Genomic DNA, 21473 nt, shown 5'->3' on the forward strand with positions numbered 1-21473 from the left:
CATGAGTCTTATTTAACAGTACGTTAGAGGACCCATGTCTGAGGAAACCCATTGCACTTATGCCTTCATAATGAGAAAACCTAAGAACTGAAGGGATGAGTGCTTCATTTAATCTCAACCACTGGTAATTACTCAGGACCATTTCATCATTTTTTTGCCCACTGTGCCAGTCCATAAAGGGCACAACGTATGCAAGCCATCAACCCCTTTTCTGCAAAAATTTCAAGTATAATTGTAAGCAAGTTTGAAAAATGTGGTACCCAATATTTTCTGGTGCATCTGTTTTATTTAGTACCCAGGTTTGGATTCATAGAAAGCACCAGCCTATCATCAAAAGTGCCCTGGATCTCTTAACCTATTTCAAGGATGTTCTCTATTTTAAGTAATTTTGAGTAAGAGACATTAGAGTGGATGGGAGGCAGGAGAAGAAGTTGAATGGTATAGCTCAAGACAAAGTCGAGGGAGAAGGATGTAGAATTAGAGATGGGAGAAGAAGAAGGAGAATGGTATAGCAGGAGACAACGTCGAGGGAGAAGGATGTAGAATTAGAGATGGGAGAAGGGAAAATAATGTAAAGTAGGAAATAAGGGTTGAAGACAGAGGAGTTAGGGAGTGATGAAAGGTAAAAAGATAAAGCTGAAAAAGTCAGAAGGAAACATACTAAGAAGTGCAAAGAGGAAGAGTTCGGTAGAGAGGTAGATGTATTAGGAATATGAAAGGTTTCAGAGCAATTTAGAAAGAAAGACATGTAGGAAGGGAGAGTGGTTGGGCACACTTATGGATGAGATAGAGAGATGAGGTAGAAAGAGAGGTGAGTTAGATAAAGTTAAAGGTAGAGAGCAGTGAGGTAGACTTGTAGAAAGGTTAGGGAGTGAGAGAAGTACAAGAGATGCCACTTAGAGAGAGAGAGAGAGAGGTATGGGGTTAAGAGCGGGAGCAGATAAGCAGCAGAAATGGCATAGATACACAGGTCAGTGAAAGAACACTTAGGCGGAGCCAATGATAAAGAGGGGTGGTGGTAAGAAACTGAGATGAGTGTAAAGAGAAAAGAGGTAAAATAGAGCGAAGTGAGGTAGAGCCATAAGTGAGAATGATACAGAGAAATGGTGAGATATGGAAAGAGGTGTGAGGTAGACAGAGAGAGAGAGAGAGAGAGAGAGAGAGAGAGAGAGAGAGAGAAGGAGAAACAGACAGGCGAGTTATAGAGCTGTATAAAGAGAGCTATTAGCATGAGAAAGGTGAGGTAGAGAGGGTGACCTGACTAAAAATAGAGAGGTGCAGTGAGAGATGACAGAAAGACAGAGAGGAAGTAATGACAGAAAGAGATAGAGGAAAAGAGAGCAAGAAAGAAGAGATAAGTAAAGGGAGAGGTTAATGTAAGGAAATGTCTCTTTCTCTATGCTAGCGACTACATTTTTGGACTGATGTTGCTGGTTTATCGACTCTGAGAGTGCACTGAGACCTTCTAATCAGACCTCAGTGCCAGTGTTCTAACCCTTTACAAAGTATGTGTCGGATTGGCTACCACTAATTGTCATTATTTAAATTGCTCTCAGTACTGCCCTCCCCACACAGAGATTAATTTCAAGCAGTTGAACTTCTATGCCCTATCCCTGGATGTCAGCTTTCAGGGACTAAGAGTGGAATGAGAGTAAATCACATTATTCTCATCATACTATTTGCTAAACGTTTTAATATGACGAAAGTACTTTTGCTTAAACAGTTAGATGACTGTAGTACCTTGGATCTACATTTGCTGTTGCCTCGTCAATGATCAAGATTTGATTTTTTCTCAGGATTGCTCTTGCGAGGCACACCAATTGCCTCTGCCCAACACTGAAATTCGATCCAGATTCTGATAACTGAGCCTCTATCTTTTTAGGCAGCTCCTCGATGGCTTCCTTCAGCTGAACCTGTAGATGAGAGTACATGATCAGTTAGTTTCCAACCTTAAAAAACAAGGACATTAGATCATGGCTGGTGTCATAAACTATGAGAAAATAGTCAAACGCACTATTCTAGAAAAAACCTTTAACCGTCATTATGACATATATCTTATGGTTCCTGTTTTGTGTGTTTAATGTAATTTAAGGATTTCTGTCTGAAGTAATGCTCAGAATCAATGGACCTTACTTTGAATCTGGGAAGAAACTTAGGGGCATATTTACAAGCCCCTATCGCCACCACAGCGTCACTTTTAGTGCCGTTACTGTGGCGATATGGGCTTCACCTTATTTGCAAGGCAGCGTTTAGCCACTTAACACTGCCTTGTAAATAAGGCACCCTTTCATGCTATACTTAGCGTGAAATGGGCGGGCAATGGGTGTTGTGGTGGGCGTTCCACCACAACACCAATTGATTTTGAGGCTGCCCCATTATTACAAGGGTGGCGTAAATATAGGGCAGCATCAAAATTAAGATCAGGGAAAACCTGGTCTCACCACAGCGAAACGAGGAGAAAAGCATATTTCTCCTCAATTTTGCTGTTTCTATGCGCGCTGTGCAGCACATATAGAAACAGCAAAATGATGTTGATTGTTTATGTGCAGGAAGGCGTCTCTTCCTGCACATAAACAATCATTTTTTAAAAATGATGCTTTGCAACTTCTATGTGTGCTGCACAAAGCAGCAAACATAGAAGTTACAAAACACCATTTCAGATTGTTTATGTGCAGGAAGGTACAAGTTCCTGCATATGAACACTCCTTCCACTCAACGCAGGCACTCTTTCATTATGGCACCAGTGTTGGCGCTAGGCTGCTATGTTTAGCACAAGCACAGGGAGAAATGCGTGGCTGCAGGGAATTCTTAAGCCAACAAGGCTAATGCCACGCTCCATCACGTCTTTTGTAAATATGCCCCTTAGTATATTAGAAAGGTGTTCAAGAAACTACTTATCAAAACAGTTTCCTAGTCACATCATTTGTTTGGAAAGGCACATATCTGTGAAACAGGATCCATATGTATGAGATGTAACAGTACAAGCAACAATAAAAAAAAATGAGCCTATGTGAAGATGGTCGTAGACAGAACTGCAATTTCAGTTACAGAAAACCGCTTTCCATACAGACTGCATATACGTACAACAACTAGGTATATTAAGGTCGAATTTAAATGGCAGACGTGAGCACAAAAAAGAACTGCCACATGCCAGAAATGTAGCTTTCTGTGTCTAATGACAACTACAACTCAAGGCAAACAACTGGATAAAAGGTCAGTGGTGGTTTTCACTGTATATAACTACGAGTTCCAGCTGCAGATTTTTCTTCTGTAAAAACATGCCCAGAAGCAAGACTGTGGCAGAAAAGTTTAAATTGCTCTGGGTTGGGAACCAGGCACAAACACATTGGATCCAGGTCTGGGAGTTTTGCAACTGATGCCGAGGGAAGTGATGCTAGCCACCCAGAAGTACCCTGCATCACTTCCTTTTCCATAGAGCCAAGGTAGCCAGGATCAGAAGCCAAACTGATAACTTTATACTCTTTTTTTAAAAGGTTTCTTTTAAAAAAGTAGATTGATGCTTTGTCCCACAACCACACTGCTTAATATATGCTGGTTCTGAAAGCTTCAGATGTTGATACTTTTCCTGCCGCTCGAACCCAACCCCAGTGCATGCGACTCATGATGCTTTATCCACTAGACTGCCATTGGTGCGCAGAAGGATAAGGATTTCAAGGCTGACAGTGACCAGTGACTGGCTCTTTGTCCTTTCTGAGTAATCTTCCACCTCAGTTGTAGTGGAACCGAATAAACAAAGTTGTTATTATTTACACAGCAAAAAGGATAAGAAGCAGCTTGATTTCTAAAGCTGGATCTTGCTAATTTTGGCAATGAGACAGAGTATCATTAGAGGATGCAACACCAAATTCTTCCTCACCCAAAAAAACCTCTGTAATCCCAGAAAAGCTTAAAATGTGACCAAGTTACCATCTGTCATCTGCTAATGCTTCAAAAGTGGAACTCTTTAGGAAGGCTCCTCTTTCCTTGCGATGTCCTTCACCCTCCCCTCCTCTTTCCCGCCTTCATTACCTATCTACTTCCCCAGCTCCTTCCCCCCTCCCCTGAATCTTTCCCTTTGCTTGCTTTTCCCCTTTCGTAATTGTGCTTATTGTTTATCTTGACCTTACAAGTAACTATGTTGCCATGCTCTAATAACTGTGTAACCTTTGTAACGATGTAACCTGTAAGTACGATCTGATGCTCATGTAAAGCGCTCTGATACCTCCGGGTCTAGCCAGCGCTATATAAAACCTTTAAAATAAAAATAAATAAAATAAAATAAATCACTGATCTCAATCTTCACTGGTAATTTAGTGGATGTACAAATGGTTCCTATGCCATCTTGTTAATATCCATAATATCCGTTTGAATCGGACTATTAAGTTTGCCCGGTGGCTCCAACTTTCACCAGCCTGATTTCAGCCACATTTTAGACACTGCTGCAACCGACCCTGAAGTAGCACGATTTCAATGTAAGTTGCTTGGTGACTCCACATTTCACGTCTGATGTCACTAACATTATAGGCACTGCCTACTACATCCAGCTTCCTTCCAGATTAATGTAGCACAAACTATTTTTCACATGATGAACAGCTGTGCCCTCATTGTGCTTTACCAATGTTTCAGAAAAATCTTCACATTGACTCAGAGGAATCTTTCTTCGATCAATGCTTTTAAGGGGCTGAACAAGTGGTGAAACAGTGCAGGATGATCTCTTACAGTCTCTCTTTCTACAAGGAGGCAGTCCTATTTTCAGATCTCTCAAAGGTCTCTGGAGATTTAGAAAAAGCTAAGTTCAGCCACGACTCTTAAACAATGGTTTTGGCAATGTATTGAGTGGTTAGATAGAAAGCAGCAAAGGGTAAGCTATGTCCATGAGAGGACCCCAAATTATCCAATTTTCGGTTAATGCTAAGTCTTGGCAGGTGTCTTTTGTAAGACGCTCATACACAAAAGGCTTTTCTTGGTGCGAAGAGGGAAAAAGCCAAGAAGTGGAACACTCATTAGGTTTTCAAGGCTTATCAGGTGGAAAGACGTCCCCAGAAAGCTTCAGACAATGAGAGAGAGAATTCTAAATAGAAAAAGCAAAGATGGAAGTGGAACAATCACCCACAAACTAATACCGATAGCAAAGGATAACAATGAATGATATATTTCTGAAGAGGAAGGGAGATAGGAAATATAGGGCCTTATTTATGAGGCCTTGGGACAGTTTTGTGCTTCCGATGCATCACTTTTTGTGATGTGACCTGAGTAATTACTAGTGGCTGAGATTTTTTTTGAGGAGTTTAATATAGCGCTAACTAGACTTAAAGGTATCAGAGCGCTTTTCATGAGCACCAGTTAAGTTACAGATGCACACAAAATGTTAAGCATTGAGATTGATTCAAGCATTCCATTCATACCTTTTGTTTGTATACAGTGGCGACATGCTTGAGGGAGGGGCGGACCTCAGGGGAGGTTGAGTGGTGCAATCAGCATCAGATACAGATCCGCCAACGTGCTCCCGACCTTTGGTCCAGCAAAATCCAGTGGGGTACCAAAGATTTTCTCTGCAGCCTCTCAGAACCTACGGAGTTTATCCACTGTTGCAGTCGTCTCAAGAGAAAGTGGACGCAGGAACATTGTTGAAGCCCGTTCCGCGAAATGACCGCACGGCCTAGAGATACCCAGAGCATTGTGCGACTCCAAATAGTAAGATTTGTGGGACGAAGAAGACCCATGTTTTGACTTCTTGTGCTTTTTTGGATCTATTCAACTTACCTGAACTCTGAGACTTCTATTTTAAAAGCTCAGTAATGAGAGAGCTATCCTGATTAGGAGTGCTTCTTCAGACGGAGCTCAGCAATGGGCAACTTGGTCTTGCGGTTGCAAATGGCCTTGCAATTCATCTTCCCGCAGCAAGAACAGGACTCCGAGTTCAGTGAGATACTGAGGCACCAGAGGCAAATGCTTTGGATTTCGGTCATCTATATCTGGCTGTGAAATTCACAAAATTACTTGAGACCTGTTTTATGGCCTAAATCTGCACACTTGAGGAATTTGACTGATTTTCTAGAGAGGAAAAAGTCTGTCACATACAGCACTGTTAACTCTGGGTCCGCAGAAAGAAAAGAACTAATAGCAGAGATGTAACGCACATATATGGGCCCAACAACACAACTGAGGTGGGACAGAGGCAATGTGGAGCCGCACAATGGCACATACTGACATGTGAGGGAATTGCCTTAAAGTTTCTACATCCTGTTTGGTGCCTTGGGAAAAGGTGGCATTTTCACTGACAGAGTAGTATCTGGATCCTACAGAATGGCAAAGTAGAGATTATAAACATTAAACTGTATCTTATGACAGGAAACTGACAAAATTGTCATTCAAGGACTATTTCTTCATATTTTGAAAAGTCCATTTCATTGGTGAAGTCAGATTTTTAATAAATATTTCGAAAAAATTACTTTTAGAATGTTACCTTTTCCCGGCCTGGTGCACCTGGAGGCTAATTTGCATTATCGCTCAAGCAGCACCCAACAAGTGCTTCACATTACGGAGGTGGAAAACTGTTCCCACAGCTAAACAATGGCTTAGGACTGGTGACTGACTGATCTGGGTGATGGGTATTAGATACCAATCAGCCTACGAAGGACAGTTGGACTGGTTCCAACAACTGCATCACCTTGAAAGGGATAGAGGCGAGGCCTGCCCATTCATAGATTAGTATGGTTTGGATTAGACAAATGGGAGGGATCTGCTCATTTCCCTGGCCACACCTTTGGGTGGACACAACAGCTCTGCAAAATAAAGGATTTCTCCATCTTGGATATCAGGGCAGAGAAGATACTTTAGGCAGAGTAAACCTCATCTGTGCACTCTTGTGTCTCAGAAACGTTCAGAGATCCTCTGTGAAAACTAAATACCTGGTAGATCGTTAGCGTGTGGTGAGGGGTTTTGCATGCAATACAAAAAATACATCTTTAATTTTAATTGAAGTCCTTAAAACCAAGGTTCTAGAAGCACTGCTTTCCAGTTCAGAGTGCCTACTTCATGAAAGCATTTTCTGCTTAGAACCTTACAAATGGCAGTTATGAAAGATGGCAAAATGTTTTGCGTCTTTGAAAGAAAGTCTTTTATTTTCGTACTCCAAGAGTACCAGATTCGGATTTAAAACATCTGGTGCTATAACCAGGTAGGACTTACTGTGGAGCTAGATTCACTGAGAAAGTCTGCTAAAATAGGGCTGAGAGCGGATTTTATTATGGTTTTAATCCTAAAAATGCATACATGTTCAATGGAACCTGCATCTCATTCTAACTGGTTTACTTTATTCGAATAATGTTGAGCTGATGAAACAGACAAATAATACACCTATTCTTCAAAATTGAATAGGGCAGCTATAGCTCAGTGCATCAGAAAAACTAGACACCTCCATATGTGTGAATCTGCTGTAAAAAAAAACACAGGTTTATGTGTTAATGTCTGCTGCAAAGTCATCCTGTGACCTGGGCACCCCCATATTTTTTGCTGAATGGTACTGGTGGTCACTGACTCTGACTGTCCCCGGGCTTTGCCTAACCAGGCCCAGGCCCAGTGCTATGCTGAAAACACACTTAAAATACAGTGAAACACTCACATACACTAGAGTACACTATGGGATAGGGTACCCCTATGATTGGCACGCCCCCCCCCCAATAAGGCCCCAGTAAATAATACAGTAGGGGGGTTAAGTTTGTAATATATAATAGGGCATGATAGTTTAAAGGCCAGCAGTCCTTTCTGCACTTGCATCTGTGCACTGCTGATGCCTGAAGTAGGTTTAAAAGCACCCCTGTGTTGCAGGATTGCTTATAACATGTACATTGTGCCCAAACTCGACTTTGGTGTTTGGTGCACTTAAAAATTAATATTTTGGCAAATTAGGTACCTCCAGTGTCTCCTCTAGGTGTCCCAGTGGTGAGCGATCAGGTACCTATAATGAGGATCCTTATATACTAGGTTGTATTTGCCTTGGGTTTAGGGAAATTACACACTTCACTCCCCACATTGTAATGAAGTGCTTCTCAAAATCGCCTTTTGTGCTTGGAGCACTGTGGAGTGAGGATCTACAATATTTTTACATATTCATAACTCCTAAAGTCTCCCCTAGGTGTTCCAGGGGTGGGGGTGCTGTAGATATTGTCAGGGTCCTTATAAAAGATGTTTTATACTCCCTGGTGTTGGAGAAATTGCCCAGTTCATTTTCCCCATGGCAGAACTCTAGGTTAACATGGCAAGTAGTTATTAATTAATATTTCCGACCAGGAAAACGCCAAAAATATAATTCAAGGACTCACTAGAATGGTATTGATACATCCAACAATATGCTATTGTTGAACTCATTCAAAAATGTACATACACAAAGGTATAAGACTTTATGAAGTAGATTAGCCAGGCTGCTTTGATAAAGTAATAAGTAGCCACTGGGGTGAAAGAGCCATCCTAGGAGGAGAGGGTTCTGCTGCATAGGAGTGCCATAGCAAGGGGGAGGGTTAGTAAACAATGATCTTCAAATGAAGGAGGAGAAAAGCAGAGAAACCAGTTTAATTTATGCCCCTACTCTCTGAAGCCCGCCAGTTGGCAGGCTTAAGGAAGGAATGTGCAGATGTCAGGGGTGGGGGGAGTTTATGGAGATGAGCCATCCTGGAGGATGGTTTAGCCAGCTCCTGCCTCTCTGCTGAGACTTCAGTCATATTGAATTTTGAAGAAATAGTGCTTTCTGGGAGACCATTGTGCACCTCATTAGACAGAAGTGCCTTCCTGTGTCCCAGAGAACACTGAATAAGTATCTGAGAGGGACAGTGCTTCTCAGATCTACTGCTTGAAGATAAAGGGTCCATGCTGAGAAGTTTGATTTGCACCAACCAGGCCCTGCGCTCTGACTGACTGATTCCTGCTGCACAATCTGTAACTACTGCCCTGTGGATCTAACCTGCTTCAAAAGGACTAAGGCGTGGACTCCTTGTAAGCTACAGGTTAACAGAACTCACCTGGACCATCACCACCAAGAATCCCCAGCCTGGAGTACTAGCAGTGGATGTGTAAGGGTTTTGTCCAAGGGGATTGTGGGAATTAAAGTCCCAAACTTTCAAGGACCATCTTAGAGCTTCCAGACCCTTGGAGTAAATTGTGGACACTTTGGGACCCTCGAAGGAGCTTCAGGAAGAAGTTCCAGAAATTTGGAGTGCTTTGGAGCAACTTTGAAATAATGCTCCATAATTGGACTCAATTTACCTGGCTTGCCAAGTAGGTAACTTTCAACCGCGAGCCAGCCTGCCCTCCAGGTTCATCCTGATAAAAAGCTCCAGAGGTCTGACTTCCTGAGTTTGACCGGGAGTTGGTCAAAACCCAAGATGGTGAACCTTCACCGAATACGGCCTGGTGAAAAGCATCAAGGGACCCCAGGAAAAAAAGCTCTGTATCAGTTTAGGTAAGTCCGAACATAGAAAAGGTGACCGGGACTAACCACGAGAGTCAGGTCGCCCACCTTCAACTGCGAGCCAACCTGGATCTCTGGTTCATTCCGGTGGACAGCTCTGGAGGTCTGACTTCCATATATTTGACCAGGAGCATGTCGCAAGGCAAGCCGGCGAACCCTCTCCGAATCCGGACCGGCTGAGAGCTTCAAGGGACCCCGGGAAGAAAAGCTCCAGTAAAGTTTTTAAGTCAGAAGGTAAAAACTTTGACCGAGACCTACCACGAGGGGTAGCCGCAGAGGTCTCCATTGCGGTCGGCCTGAAACTTTGACTTTGCTCAGGTGTAACGCGACCAGATTTCCCACTTATTGGAACCAGGGTCGATCACGATCAGGGAAACAGGTCCAGTTCCGACAGGAATCGCACGGCGAAATACAAACTCGCAAACAACACTACAGGTGGTAGAGCCCCATGTCTTGGCTAATCAGACTAGCCCCTTGATTAACCTTTCCAATCATGTCTTGACCAATGATGAACAAAAAATCCTTGAGAAAGGTTTATCTTTTATTCCGACTAACTTGCCGAATAGTTTCAATTTAAAATTGGAGCTTTGCCAGTTCTTCCGTAAAGTACGCTTGAAACATTTCTTTAATAAAATACCACACCAGCCGGTATTTAACAATACTGGTCTGAGGCCACCTTCTACTTTTACACCTGCCTCTCAGATGATGCCACACAAATTGTTAGCATATGAACAAATTGTGATGGGTGATATAAACAAACTACTGATGGATAAGAAACATGTTAAATATAATGTTTCCAAACAGGAACGGACTGCCCTCCAAAATTTGAAGCAAAATCAAGACATAGTGATCAAGCCCGCCGACAAAGGCGGGGCAATTGTGATTCAGAATAGGGAGGACTATACCAAAGAAATTCGAAATCAACTATCGGTGGCTGAAAATTATATGAAATTACCAACTAATCCCACTAAGGACATTGCCCTTGCTATTAAAATGGTGACTGATAATGCTCTCTCTGAGGGCTTTATCACTAAACATGAATATGAGTACCTGAATAATACTCACCCTCGTCTACCAACGATCTACACCTTACCCAAGGTACATAAAAGGCTCCACAATCCACCAGGGAGACCCATTAGTTCTGGGTGCGGCTCAATTCTCGAACCGCTTTGTAAATTTATTGACATCTTTATCAAGCCCATTGCCGAGAACACAGCCTGTTACCTTAGGGATACCATGCAGGTGATTAAGCTGGTGGATGAGAAAGTATTTGATCCCACTCAAGAGCTGCTGGTTACAATGGATATCACCTCCTTGTATACTAACATCCCGCAACATGCGGCTTTGGAAGTTATAAGAATCGTTTTGGAAGACAGAGTTAGACCACATCAAGTCCCTACCGAGTTCATAATAGATCTTCTGGATATCGCCATGAAACGTAATTTCTTCATCTTTGATGGAGAGTACTTCATGCAGATAAATGGCGTAGCCATGGGGGCGAGCTTTGCCCCAAATTTGGCAATTATCTATATGGATTATTTTGAAAACAACTTAGTTCTCTGCGAGAACAATCCACATAGAGAGAAGATTACTCTATGGCGTCGATATATCGACGACGTTTTGCTTATGTGGAAAGGCTCAAAAGATGATTTACTCACCTTTCATAACTGGCTTAATGGAAAAGATGATAATATCCAGTTCACTATGGAATGTAGTAACCAAGCTATAAATTTCTTAGACATCACAATTAAGGAGGATGAGGGTGTCTTACATACTACTCTGTTTAGAAAACCGACAGAAAAGAATACCCTGTTGAGATATTCTAGCCACCACCCCCGCAACCTCAGGGACAATCTGCCTTATGGTCAGTTCCTGAGGTTGCGGAGAAATTGTAGTTGCAAAGTGGATTATTTTACAGAGTCTTCCATTTTGATGAGTAGGTTGGTGGAAAGGGGTTATCCTAAAAGTTTAGTAAAGAAAGCCCGGAAAAGAGCTTGGTTTTGCCATAGAGAGGTATTATTGGAACCCAAAACAAGGACGGAGAATGAGGATGGGAGACTAATATGTGTCACTACGTTTAATACTAGGAGTACCGAGATCAAAAGGATCATCAATAATCATTGGCATTTGGTGGCAGAAGAAACAGGTTTGCCGGATCCCCCAATGCATGCCTTCCGTAAGGGAAGGAGTGTGAGAGACTATGTTGTGCATTCAATGCTACACAAAAAAAGTGCGGAGAATCAGACTACCCTATGGAACCTACCCACTGTAGTAGGCCATTTCAAATGTGGATCTTGTAAGGCCTGCACTATGGCTATGGAAATTAAGGCATGTACATATAATGACTACACTCACACCCTCCAAAGCCATACCAACTGTAATACCATGGGGGTAATATATGCCATCTTTTGCCCCTGTGGGTTCATGTATATAGGGCAAACCACCCAGAAGGTGAAAACCTGCATCCTGCAGCACTGCAGCAGGGTACGGTGTAAGGTGCAGGGAGCCCCCCTTGTTGAACACTTTGTCAAATTTAATCATACCCCGGAAAGCCTTAGATGGTGTGTAATTGAGAAAGTTAATCTAAATCCTAGGGGAGGAAATTTTGCACAGTCCATAAGCATCCGTGAATGCAGATGGATGCATTTCTTTAATACTGTAAATAAGGGTCTGAATGAGCAGGAGGAAGTAATGAGGCAAATGGCATTACTGCCAAATGGCTGATCTCTCTCTACCTGTGCCAGCCTCACCCCTCTTGAATGATTTTTCATTGGTATGTACAACACTGTCAACAGGGATTTGTCAATAGCTGTAGCGTTCCCCATGTAACTGTTCCTAATACATGCTGCCGCTTGTGACAATATATTGTACTGTTATGTATTTATTGTATTGTTGTATTCATTGTACTGTCACTTACATTATGTGCTACTGTCGTTTTTGAACTGATTAAATTTTTTGAATATGAACTGATTCTGTGAAGGATGTGAACTTGACCTTGTCAAATTGATGGTTAATTTTGTTGACCTTCGTTTTGTATGTTTTTCATACGTTTTTGTTTAAATTCGTGGCTTTAATAGGTCCTTAATGGCGAGAGGATTCGATCCCTTTTTACATAGGATTAGCGCTTTGCATTAAGGTAGTCCCTCCTTTACCTTTAGTTGCATGCGCCTAACCATTAGTCCCTTGTTTAGCTTCACACGCCTTGACACACACTAATAGCTGTGATTAGCGGTGTACTATCACGTGGTCTCCTCCCGGATGTGAGAATCGGGATGTGCCGGACTTAGACTGCAGCTACGAGCCACTATTCCTCAATATTAAATTTCATTTGGAGTATAATACACAGGGACCCGCGAAGGAATATAAGGTAAAATTACTATTTTCCCTCGGGCCGGGTCCGTTGCTGACGTTTTTACTAACGTTAGTGGCGTCTATTACTGCTAGTGCCTGTAACTACAATGACGCCTAGATTTCATTAGTAGCGGCGCGTGTTGCTTTGTTGGACTTAAACTCGGGTTGTTTATTCCAACACAGGTCCTCTCATACCAGAGCTACGTTTTTCCTCGCTCTCAACTAACCGGTCATATTTCCACTGTCTGACCAGAATAGGGTGAGTTGCACTTATCTCTATTTATTAGACTTTACTAGACTTGACTGCTTGCTCTCGCAGTGTGTCCGGGGACTGATTAGATCTTTTTCCCCCCTTTTAGCACGATTGATATCGCCTGCTTGTTTACTTACAAACTCACCAAATTTGACCTCCAACTGAATATATTAGTCAGAGGTGAGTCTGAATTGGGCTAAACACTCCGTGGTTGGCGTGTTTATAGTGGGGTGACTGCGCCTTTGGAGATGGGCTAACAGTCTCTTCCCCCCTTGTGCTTACTTTTCTGCAGGTGTACCGCCCAACTGATCTGGCCTTGCTACACCGCCACAGTCCTTTCCGTGGTAAAGTACCCAACACCCCCCCTTTTTTAATTAATTTTTGGCAACACTGAAACCTTTTTAGAAGTAAATATAATACATTTATACTTACCTTACAGGTGCTCCCCTTTCCCCGCCCCCTACTTGTCCTGAAGAAGACCCGCAGCAGAGGTCGCGATTTCCCCGTATTGCGCCAGGGTCGAAACGTCGACGATTATGCCCCTTTTTAACTCTCTTTTTTTTAATTTTTTTTTTTATTAATGTTGACAGGGTGACGGAAAAAGCAAAAAGAGCAAAAATCAACAAACATTCATAAGACATTCATGAGTAATTACAGAGAGAAAACTAGCGAAATTAAATATTTAAAAAAACAAATTAGTTATGGTGTGTGATCATCTTAATTAAAGTTGCAATTACATTTTTGATGCATGAGAGTTTAACATTTAAACAGTATAAAAACAAATTCCTGATTTTAATCTATAAAACTACCCCAGATTCTATCAAATTTTTTCAATGAACGTGCTCCCCTGAGATTAGCTAGAGCCAGCTCCATAGCATGTACCTCTGTTACCAATGTCCACCACTTCCAAACCGTCGGAGTATCTAGATCAATCCAGGCCCTAGCTAAAGTTAGTTTGGCACATGAGAACAGTATAGTCGTTAAAGGGGATAGTGGGGATGTGGATAGATTAAAATCTATCAGAACCGAAGCGGCCGTGATGGTGGGCAGTGGGATATTTTTTATTCTTAAAACCCTCAGTATATCATCCCAAAAGCTCTTAAGTTTGGGGCATGAGTACAAGATATGAACTAGGTTAGCTGCTACAGCCGAACATTTAGGACATTTAGTGCGACTGCCAAACGTGGGGTTCGGAGACCATCTAGCGATCCTTTCAGGTGTATAGTAGAGCATACAGGTCGTTCGATATTGTTGTAGCCTAAGGCTAGATGAGCGTACCAGTTTGTTAATGTTAGTAAAATAATTCTCTATCTGCTTAGGCGTAACATTTAGATTTAATTGTATGCTCCATTTCAAAGCCAGTTTGTCATTGTCATTTGTTTTGAATGTGCTGAATATTCGATAAGCTTCACTGATAGTTGATTTATTCCTATTTGTATAAAGGCATGCCCATATATCGGATTCCGACAAAGTTTGTATCTTTTTTTTGTTAATCAGATAATCGTGGATTTGCATATGTTTAAATCTTGCAGTTTCAGGTAGATCATATATTTGTTTAAGCGTGTTGAAATCTAGAAACCCCTGCCCGCCATATAGGTCCATTAAGGTATTAATCCCAGAAGAAGCCCAGCTGTTGATGGTGGAATCTATGAATATAGCCGGGAGACCTGGATTGCCCCACAATGGTAATTTTGGGTGGAAAAAGGTTGTTTTACAGAATTTTAATATGTTTTCCCATATTTTAATGATATCTCTAGCAGTCTTGAATCTTACCCTTTTGTAGTAATTCGGGTCGTTAATTCTGAACAAAAAGAATAGTGAGTCTTGTTTTTACATAAAATAATGAAAATGCGTGTAATAAATGAAGACCAAAAATATAGTTTGAAGTCTGGAGCATTCAGCCCTCCCTTATTTATATTGTTTTTCAGCATTTTTAGTGACCTCCTGACTTTTTTGTAACCCCAAATAAAGCTACTAAAGATCCCATCTAAGTGTTGGAAGAATTTATTATTTAATGCCAGTGGAATCGATCGGAATAAATAAACATATTTTGGGAGTATTTTCATTTTAATAAGGTTTATCCTGCTAATCATATTCAGAGGCAGTTTATTCCATTTTTTCAAAATAAGAATAGTCTTTTTAGTCAGGTCATTATAATTTATCTTATTGATGTCTTGTATTCTAGCTGTTAGTTTCACCCCTAAATAAGTGGCCTCTTTACATATCTCAGGGATAGGTGCGATAGGAGAGTAATTGGCTATTGATTGCTCCTTTTAGCTCCAGCTCACAGGAACTGAAAATGACAGCTTATGCTGACGACATTGCAGTATACACCACAGATGTAGACAAGGCATTGAAGGGGATATATATTGAGGCCGAGAAATTTGGGAAGGTGTCAGGCTATAAGCTTAACCAGGGGAAGACGCCCCTTTTTTAACTCTCAAAGCCTATACCATTTCCCCTGTCCCCCTGTATAATAGTGTGTATATACTTTGTATGGGTAGGCTTTACATATGTGCAATGTAAATTAATTTCTTTTCTGCACTGAATTATTCTAAATCATGTGCCTTAAGCTTTCCCTTTCATCACTTGAGCACCAATCTTTTCTATTTTCTTCATTGTTCATTTTTTATAAATATGTAAATAAACTGCAGTATAAATTGTCTGTACTGTTGTGTTGGGTTCATTGCATTGATAGCAGTATTAGCTAAAAATACATCTCCTTTTGTCGTTCAGATTAAATCTGACTATCTGCCTAGTGTGAATAATTAACACTTACATTAATTGTTTCTGCCTTAAAAAACTGTGTCTTGGACCACTTTTTCTATATACATACAGATTTCCCAATAGGCGCTATAAGTTACTATATGCTATTTAGTGCTAAATCTTTCAAAATTCATATCTCCGGTTGCCTACATTGGATTATTTTTGTCTTGGTGTCATTAAAAAGATAAACATATTTCCCATTTTTATAATTTGGTGTTGGATTTTAATCGTATGATGTGTCTTAAATATTCACTGATTTGGTGTTTTTAAATGTTTTACATATCTGCCTTTTAAGTTAAGCCTGCCTGTTCGCAGCTAAGCTACCAAGGGTTACGCATATTGCCAGTGGTAGTTGCATAATTACCACTACTAATAATCCACTTTCCAAAAATGGCAAATAATCATCAGGTAAGGAGATTCTTCTTAATTCTCATATGTGTGAGTCTACCACCACGTTCTGGTACTGTAAATTAGATATGGCTATCGTATGAACAAAGGCTTTGCCTCTTATGTAACACAGGGGTGCCAGATTTGGATCATGTTTCTTTAATGTGTCCTGATGTGTTGCTTTGCTGTAGAACATTTTTTAGATTAATTTTTATAACTAATAACGTAAATACAATCAAACATTCCCTGAACTGTGTGCCTATACCACCAACTGCAACTTCTTCTTCAGTATGGTAGAGGGTTTTGAAAGTTATTTGTTTCAAGGGAGATATTTTTACAATATGTATTGTACTGGTTTTGTAAAACCATTATTGGCAGTTCTTAACAAAAGAAATAAAAAAAGTATTCTGCAATGGTAGGGATAAACCACCATCATGCGGTAGTAATAAATTAATGCTATTTGCAAAGCACAACATTATCACCCCTTAAGGTTTCACAGTGCTGGGGGCCATTGGGGGAATTAAGTGAGTTATTGCCCAGAGTCACATGATGCTGAGGTTTTGCCGGCAATCAAACCTGTGAGTTCTGCACTCTGGAGTCAGCCCCTCTGGCCATTTCACCACACCTCTCCCTCACCTCCCCATATGTGATGGACAGAGGGAGGCTTATATTCAATTCTGGCATTCTTTGTATTATATTTGTTAACATTGTAACCTCATCACTGTCCAATGGATCCTACATATATCCAAAAGAAGCCAACGAAGGAAGCTCATTGCCTTTCACTGGACATCTAGAAAAGGATGCTATGTGAAACTTTAACTTGAGGAACTGTGGAGGCACATATTTGGGAGGCTACAATGAACATACAGCTTCCTTGTTGTCCTACTCTTACTCTACAATGTGGGAAAATGACTCTTCTCTCTCCTGTTCAGCAATATTGTGGTAAATCGGGTTGCTGATTGAGGGGTGTTTTAAATATGCTAAAGCAACAGCCACAATCCCTGTCAGGGTGAACCACTAAAGCAATTAAATTAGCTGGTGCCTAACTCTATGGCAGCTCTGCACAAAAGCAGTCAGGCTTAACTTATAGGAACTGTGCCAAGGTTTGTTGAAACACTCAAACAGTAATAAAGTGACAAGAAAGCACAAGAAAAATCCCACATCAATTTAGAAATATAGATTACATTTTAATAAATAATTTCACACCAAAAATGACAAAAATACAATCAGTAGAACTGGAGCTATGATTTCTCTAAGTTTAAAAATTAATGCCTAAAACATCAAAGAGCCAACCACGCACATCTAAATGCATTGGACTGGGTTAAAGTTGAAAAATATGACCAACCGTGATGGAGCTTGAGTCAGATACATGAAGTGGATTGGGCACAGTCAGCGCTGACCTTGTTCTGGGAAGGTAAATGTTCAGCTGGACAATGCTGAAGGTGATGTCAGTGGAAAAGTTGTTGTCATCAGGGAGCAACTGGACTAAGTTGCGGTGAAGATTTCCACATTCTATCTTAAAGCCTGATTATGAGTTTGGCGGATAGGATATTCCATCACAAATTGATATTCTGTCCACCATATTATAAGTCCTATAGGATATAAAGGAATTGTAATTTGGCAGATGGGATATCCGTCACGTTTTTTAATAGAGTAACACTGGCCGCTAAACTCGTAATAAGGCCCTTAGTCTCTTTTATAGAAGTCGAAAATCTCCAGTACGATGAGGCTAGAGGTTGTAGCCAACTAGGGCTCCATGAGGCTGGATAGCTCTTCTGGGAAAGACAGCTGAGCAGGATTTACTGCTGTGGAGAAGAACATAGCGGGAGCTATGGCAAAATCATATCAACTAGAGACACGTTTGGCAGATAGAAACGCAGGTCGGGCCTGTTTTCTCTCGGTTCTCATAGCAATTTTTAGCCAACAACCTTCTAAGTCCAGAGTTTTGGACTTTGGATATCTTGACATGTTGAACACCACCAAGGGTCCAAGACTGGAGGAGCACCACTTGGGAGTTAGGACTCACTCACGCTTCATCCATGTGAGGGTTCAAGATGGTTGGAGCCTTTATTGTCCCTGAGGCTCTGATCAGGAGGCCAGTCTCTAGCCCTAGTCTTGGGTTCAAGAAGTGGAACAGGGCTCAAGCAACAGGTCAGGCCTCTGCGGGCCATAAGCAGACTTCAGGAAGCCGAGCAGTTCTTCCAGGAGCAGGAAAGCAAAGCAGTCCTCTGAAGTACACAGCCGGCCACAGCAGAAGGCAGTCTCGTGAAACTCCATCCCCAGGTCCAGAAGGTGAACTGAAGAGTGCATCTGAAGGTCCAATTTGTTTTTCCCAACCCTATGATGGATATAATTATCATTTGAAGATAAAATGATTTGAATAAAGTACACTGAAGAAACTTGAAAAATACTGGTATGAACTTTGATGTTTTTTTCTATTTGAGTGCACCATGGGGACAATTCCATTGAGAGGGATAATGCGAGTCTTGGGATATACTTTCACCCTCACACTCAGGAGGGTTAACCAGGTTGCACCTACCCACCGTTTTTACTATGCCTACTCTAAACTTACCAGGTATGCGATTGCCCTAAAACCCATTGGATATCCAATTTGTTTTTACCAGGTACCTAATTTGAAGTAGGAGAAGTTTCTAGAGAATTACCTTTAAAGTGCTTGCAGTTTCCTCCCTCCCCTGCCCTGGCTCCAGGCTGGCTGCAGTAACAATGCAGTGGTGACAAGTGCTTTGTGTTAAGGCAGGGGAGGGAGGAAACTGCAAGTCATCAAGTCATGTGACCTACGAACAGGCTGCAGGTACCAAATATTAGGGAAGGAAAATGTCAACTTTCTGAAACTAGCATTTTCAAAATTGCAACTTAAAATCTGACTTTACCTGCATTCTCCTATTTACCTGTCTGTATTTTGTTTTCGTTGCACTCCTATGATTGACTTAAGTGGAACTGTACCTGTATGTCGAAATTGTTTAATAGAAAGATTTATTGAAAAAATAAATCTGACTTTACCATTAAAGATGATTTTATATTACAATTTCTCAGACACTATATATGAAATCTTTACCTGTTCCCAATAAAAAGGTAGCACTTATTAAATGTAATAACATAAGTCAATGTTATCCCATTAGCGAGGTAGGCCTAACAGTAGTGAAAAATGAATTTAGGAGTTTTTTACTACTAGGTCATGTCAAACTAAACGCACATTTGCAACCTCTTAGTTACAATGCGCACCCTGCCCTATAGATTACCCAGGACCTACATCAGGGGTGACTTATGTGTAATAAAAGGGGAGTTTAATACTTGACAAGGGGGTTATTTTTGTCAGTCAGTCAAAAAAGAAGTTTATTGAGACCTTGGTCATTAAACTAAAGCACATAAAACATACTTTCAAATATCCCTTAATTTTTTACATTTTAAAATCTATATAAGAAGGAGACGTCTTACAGTACAACAAACATTGTTATTCCACATAGCTTCAATACAATTTATACACTACTAGTGATGAAAAACCTTTTAGGAAACCATTTCCCGCTATCAGAAATCTTCCTATTGTACATCCAGGTGTTTCATGTCAGTTCTTTTGCTTGTGTAAGTTCTAAAACACCATAATTAATTAAAGTTGATCTTAAAAATATTTCACGAGAAGAACATGCAGGCAATTACACTTCACATTTGTTACACAAGAACATTTTCCATTGGCATCTGATTCTAAATTTTAACAGCTCTTGTCTAAGGAAGGGGTTTGAAAAGGCCTCTACAGAGGGGATCCAATACTAGCTCTGCCAAGAGGACAACATAAATCCGGTTGATGATTTACTGCTTAAAATTCCTTAAGTCATGTTCTCTGGCTGGCTTATTGGTGACTGCACAGAGTTCTGTCTTTTAGATAGATATTTGTAAATGTTGGCTTTCTATACTTATTCGCAACCCCTGCCTATATCTTCCAAATGTTTCCTAACTCCCTTTGCCCACTTTAACCCACTTACTACAATCTCTTTATTGCTGAGGATAGAGCTCTTTGGCTCTACCCCACTTTTCAAATGTATCCAAAATCTTACCCGCTCCTACCATGCGAAAAAGCTCCTGGCAGTTACATTTAATTCCAATCTGATGGCCTGGACCATCAATGACTTTGGTAATGACAGGAACCTCTTTAGGCACTTCCCTTTTCGTTTTCCCAATCATGTTTACCACTAAGACTTACTATTTCCACTCCATACTGAAAATGTGGCCAAATCACAACTGTATAAGCAGTTAGGACTGGTCTCAATGGTCATTGCACCATAATCTTTACCAAATTTTAAGCCTAGCCACTGAGGAGCATGCTCTTGACTCAATGATTCTAAGAGTTCCTTCCACATAGATATTTTTATATTTATTTAATGCATCTATTTTACTGGTTCCTAAATGGCAATTATACCTTACAGATTTTTCCGTTCTCCTCCCAAATGCTGAGACTTTGATCTTATCCATCCATCCATCCATAATCACAAAAATGTTTTCTTCCTTCATTATCCACAATTACCTGTGCCCAGGTGTGCCAATGTCATTCCTTTTGAATAAGAAGGAGACTAGTTAGAATCTCCAAACCATAAGATTTCCTGATCCACCAGGTCAAATGCTACTCGAAAATCAACAAAGCATCAGAGCAAACTGCCCCTAACTCCATAGAATGTTGTGCCAATGGCCATAAGCTAAAACAATAGTCCATTGTGGCTGTCCTACCTTAAACTCTCCTTATTCTATGGGGATTATATTATTTTTTTATATCCATTCCTTTAGCTTACCTAAAATTATTTTAGAGAACACTTTTTAACGTACATGAAGTAAATTAATCCATGTATAGTTTTTAGGGTTTTTTGCACCATCCGTCTCGAAAATTGGTCTTATAACTTTCCCTTTCAGTTATCTAGGAACAGACATGTAGGTAATATTCCATGAAACACAAGCAGATAATATTGTACCCACCACTTCACATTTGTTCTAATTATGACAGCAAGTGCATTATGGACCTAAAGTTCTTATTAATCTTAGTGACATAATGGCATCCTTACTATTCCTAGACTACTAGAGAACAGCGACAAAATATAATTCTCCTTATGAATCCTGTTCTTATTATTCATCATTTTTTATACTTAATTTTAGTGTTGAGAAGTTGGGTGAGGATCTCATAGTCATACTTTATCCTAAGACTTCTCTCCAATTTTCTTATTTGAATTTTCAAAACATCTACAGTCT

At 40.7% G+C, this 21473-nt stretch overlaps 1 protein-coding gene across 1 annotated transcript in view; it reads right to left on the bottom strand.

The window, feature by feature from the left end:
* Positions 1 to 21473, bottom strand: part of ABCC4 (ATP binding cassette subfamily C member 4 (PEL blood group)) — a 1754849-nt gene that overhangs the window by 131546 nt on the left and 1601830 nt on the right. The window contains exon 28 of the mRNA XM_078657605.1: positions 1741 to 1913. Coding sequence (XP_078513731.1) covers positions 1741 to 1913 — 173 coding nt within the window. The remainder of the gene's footprint in view (positions 1 to 1740; positions 1914 to 21473) is intronic.

Source organism: Lissotriton helveticus, chromosome 8 (assembly GCF_964261635.1).
Source record: "Lissotriton helveticus chromosome 8, aLisHel1.1, whole genome shotgun sequence".
Classification (NCBI taxonomy): Eukaryota; Metazoa; Chordata; class Amphibia; order Caudata; family Salamandridae; genus Lissotriton; species Lissotriton helveticus.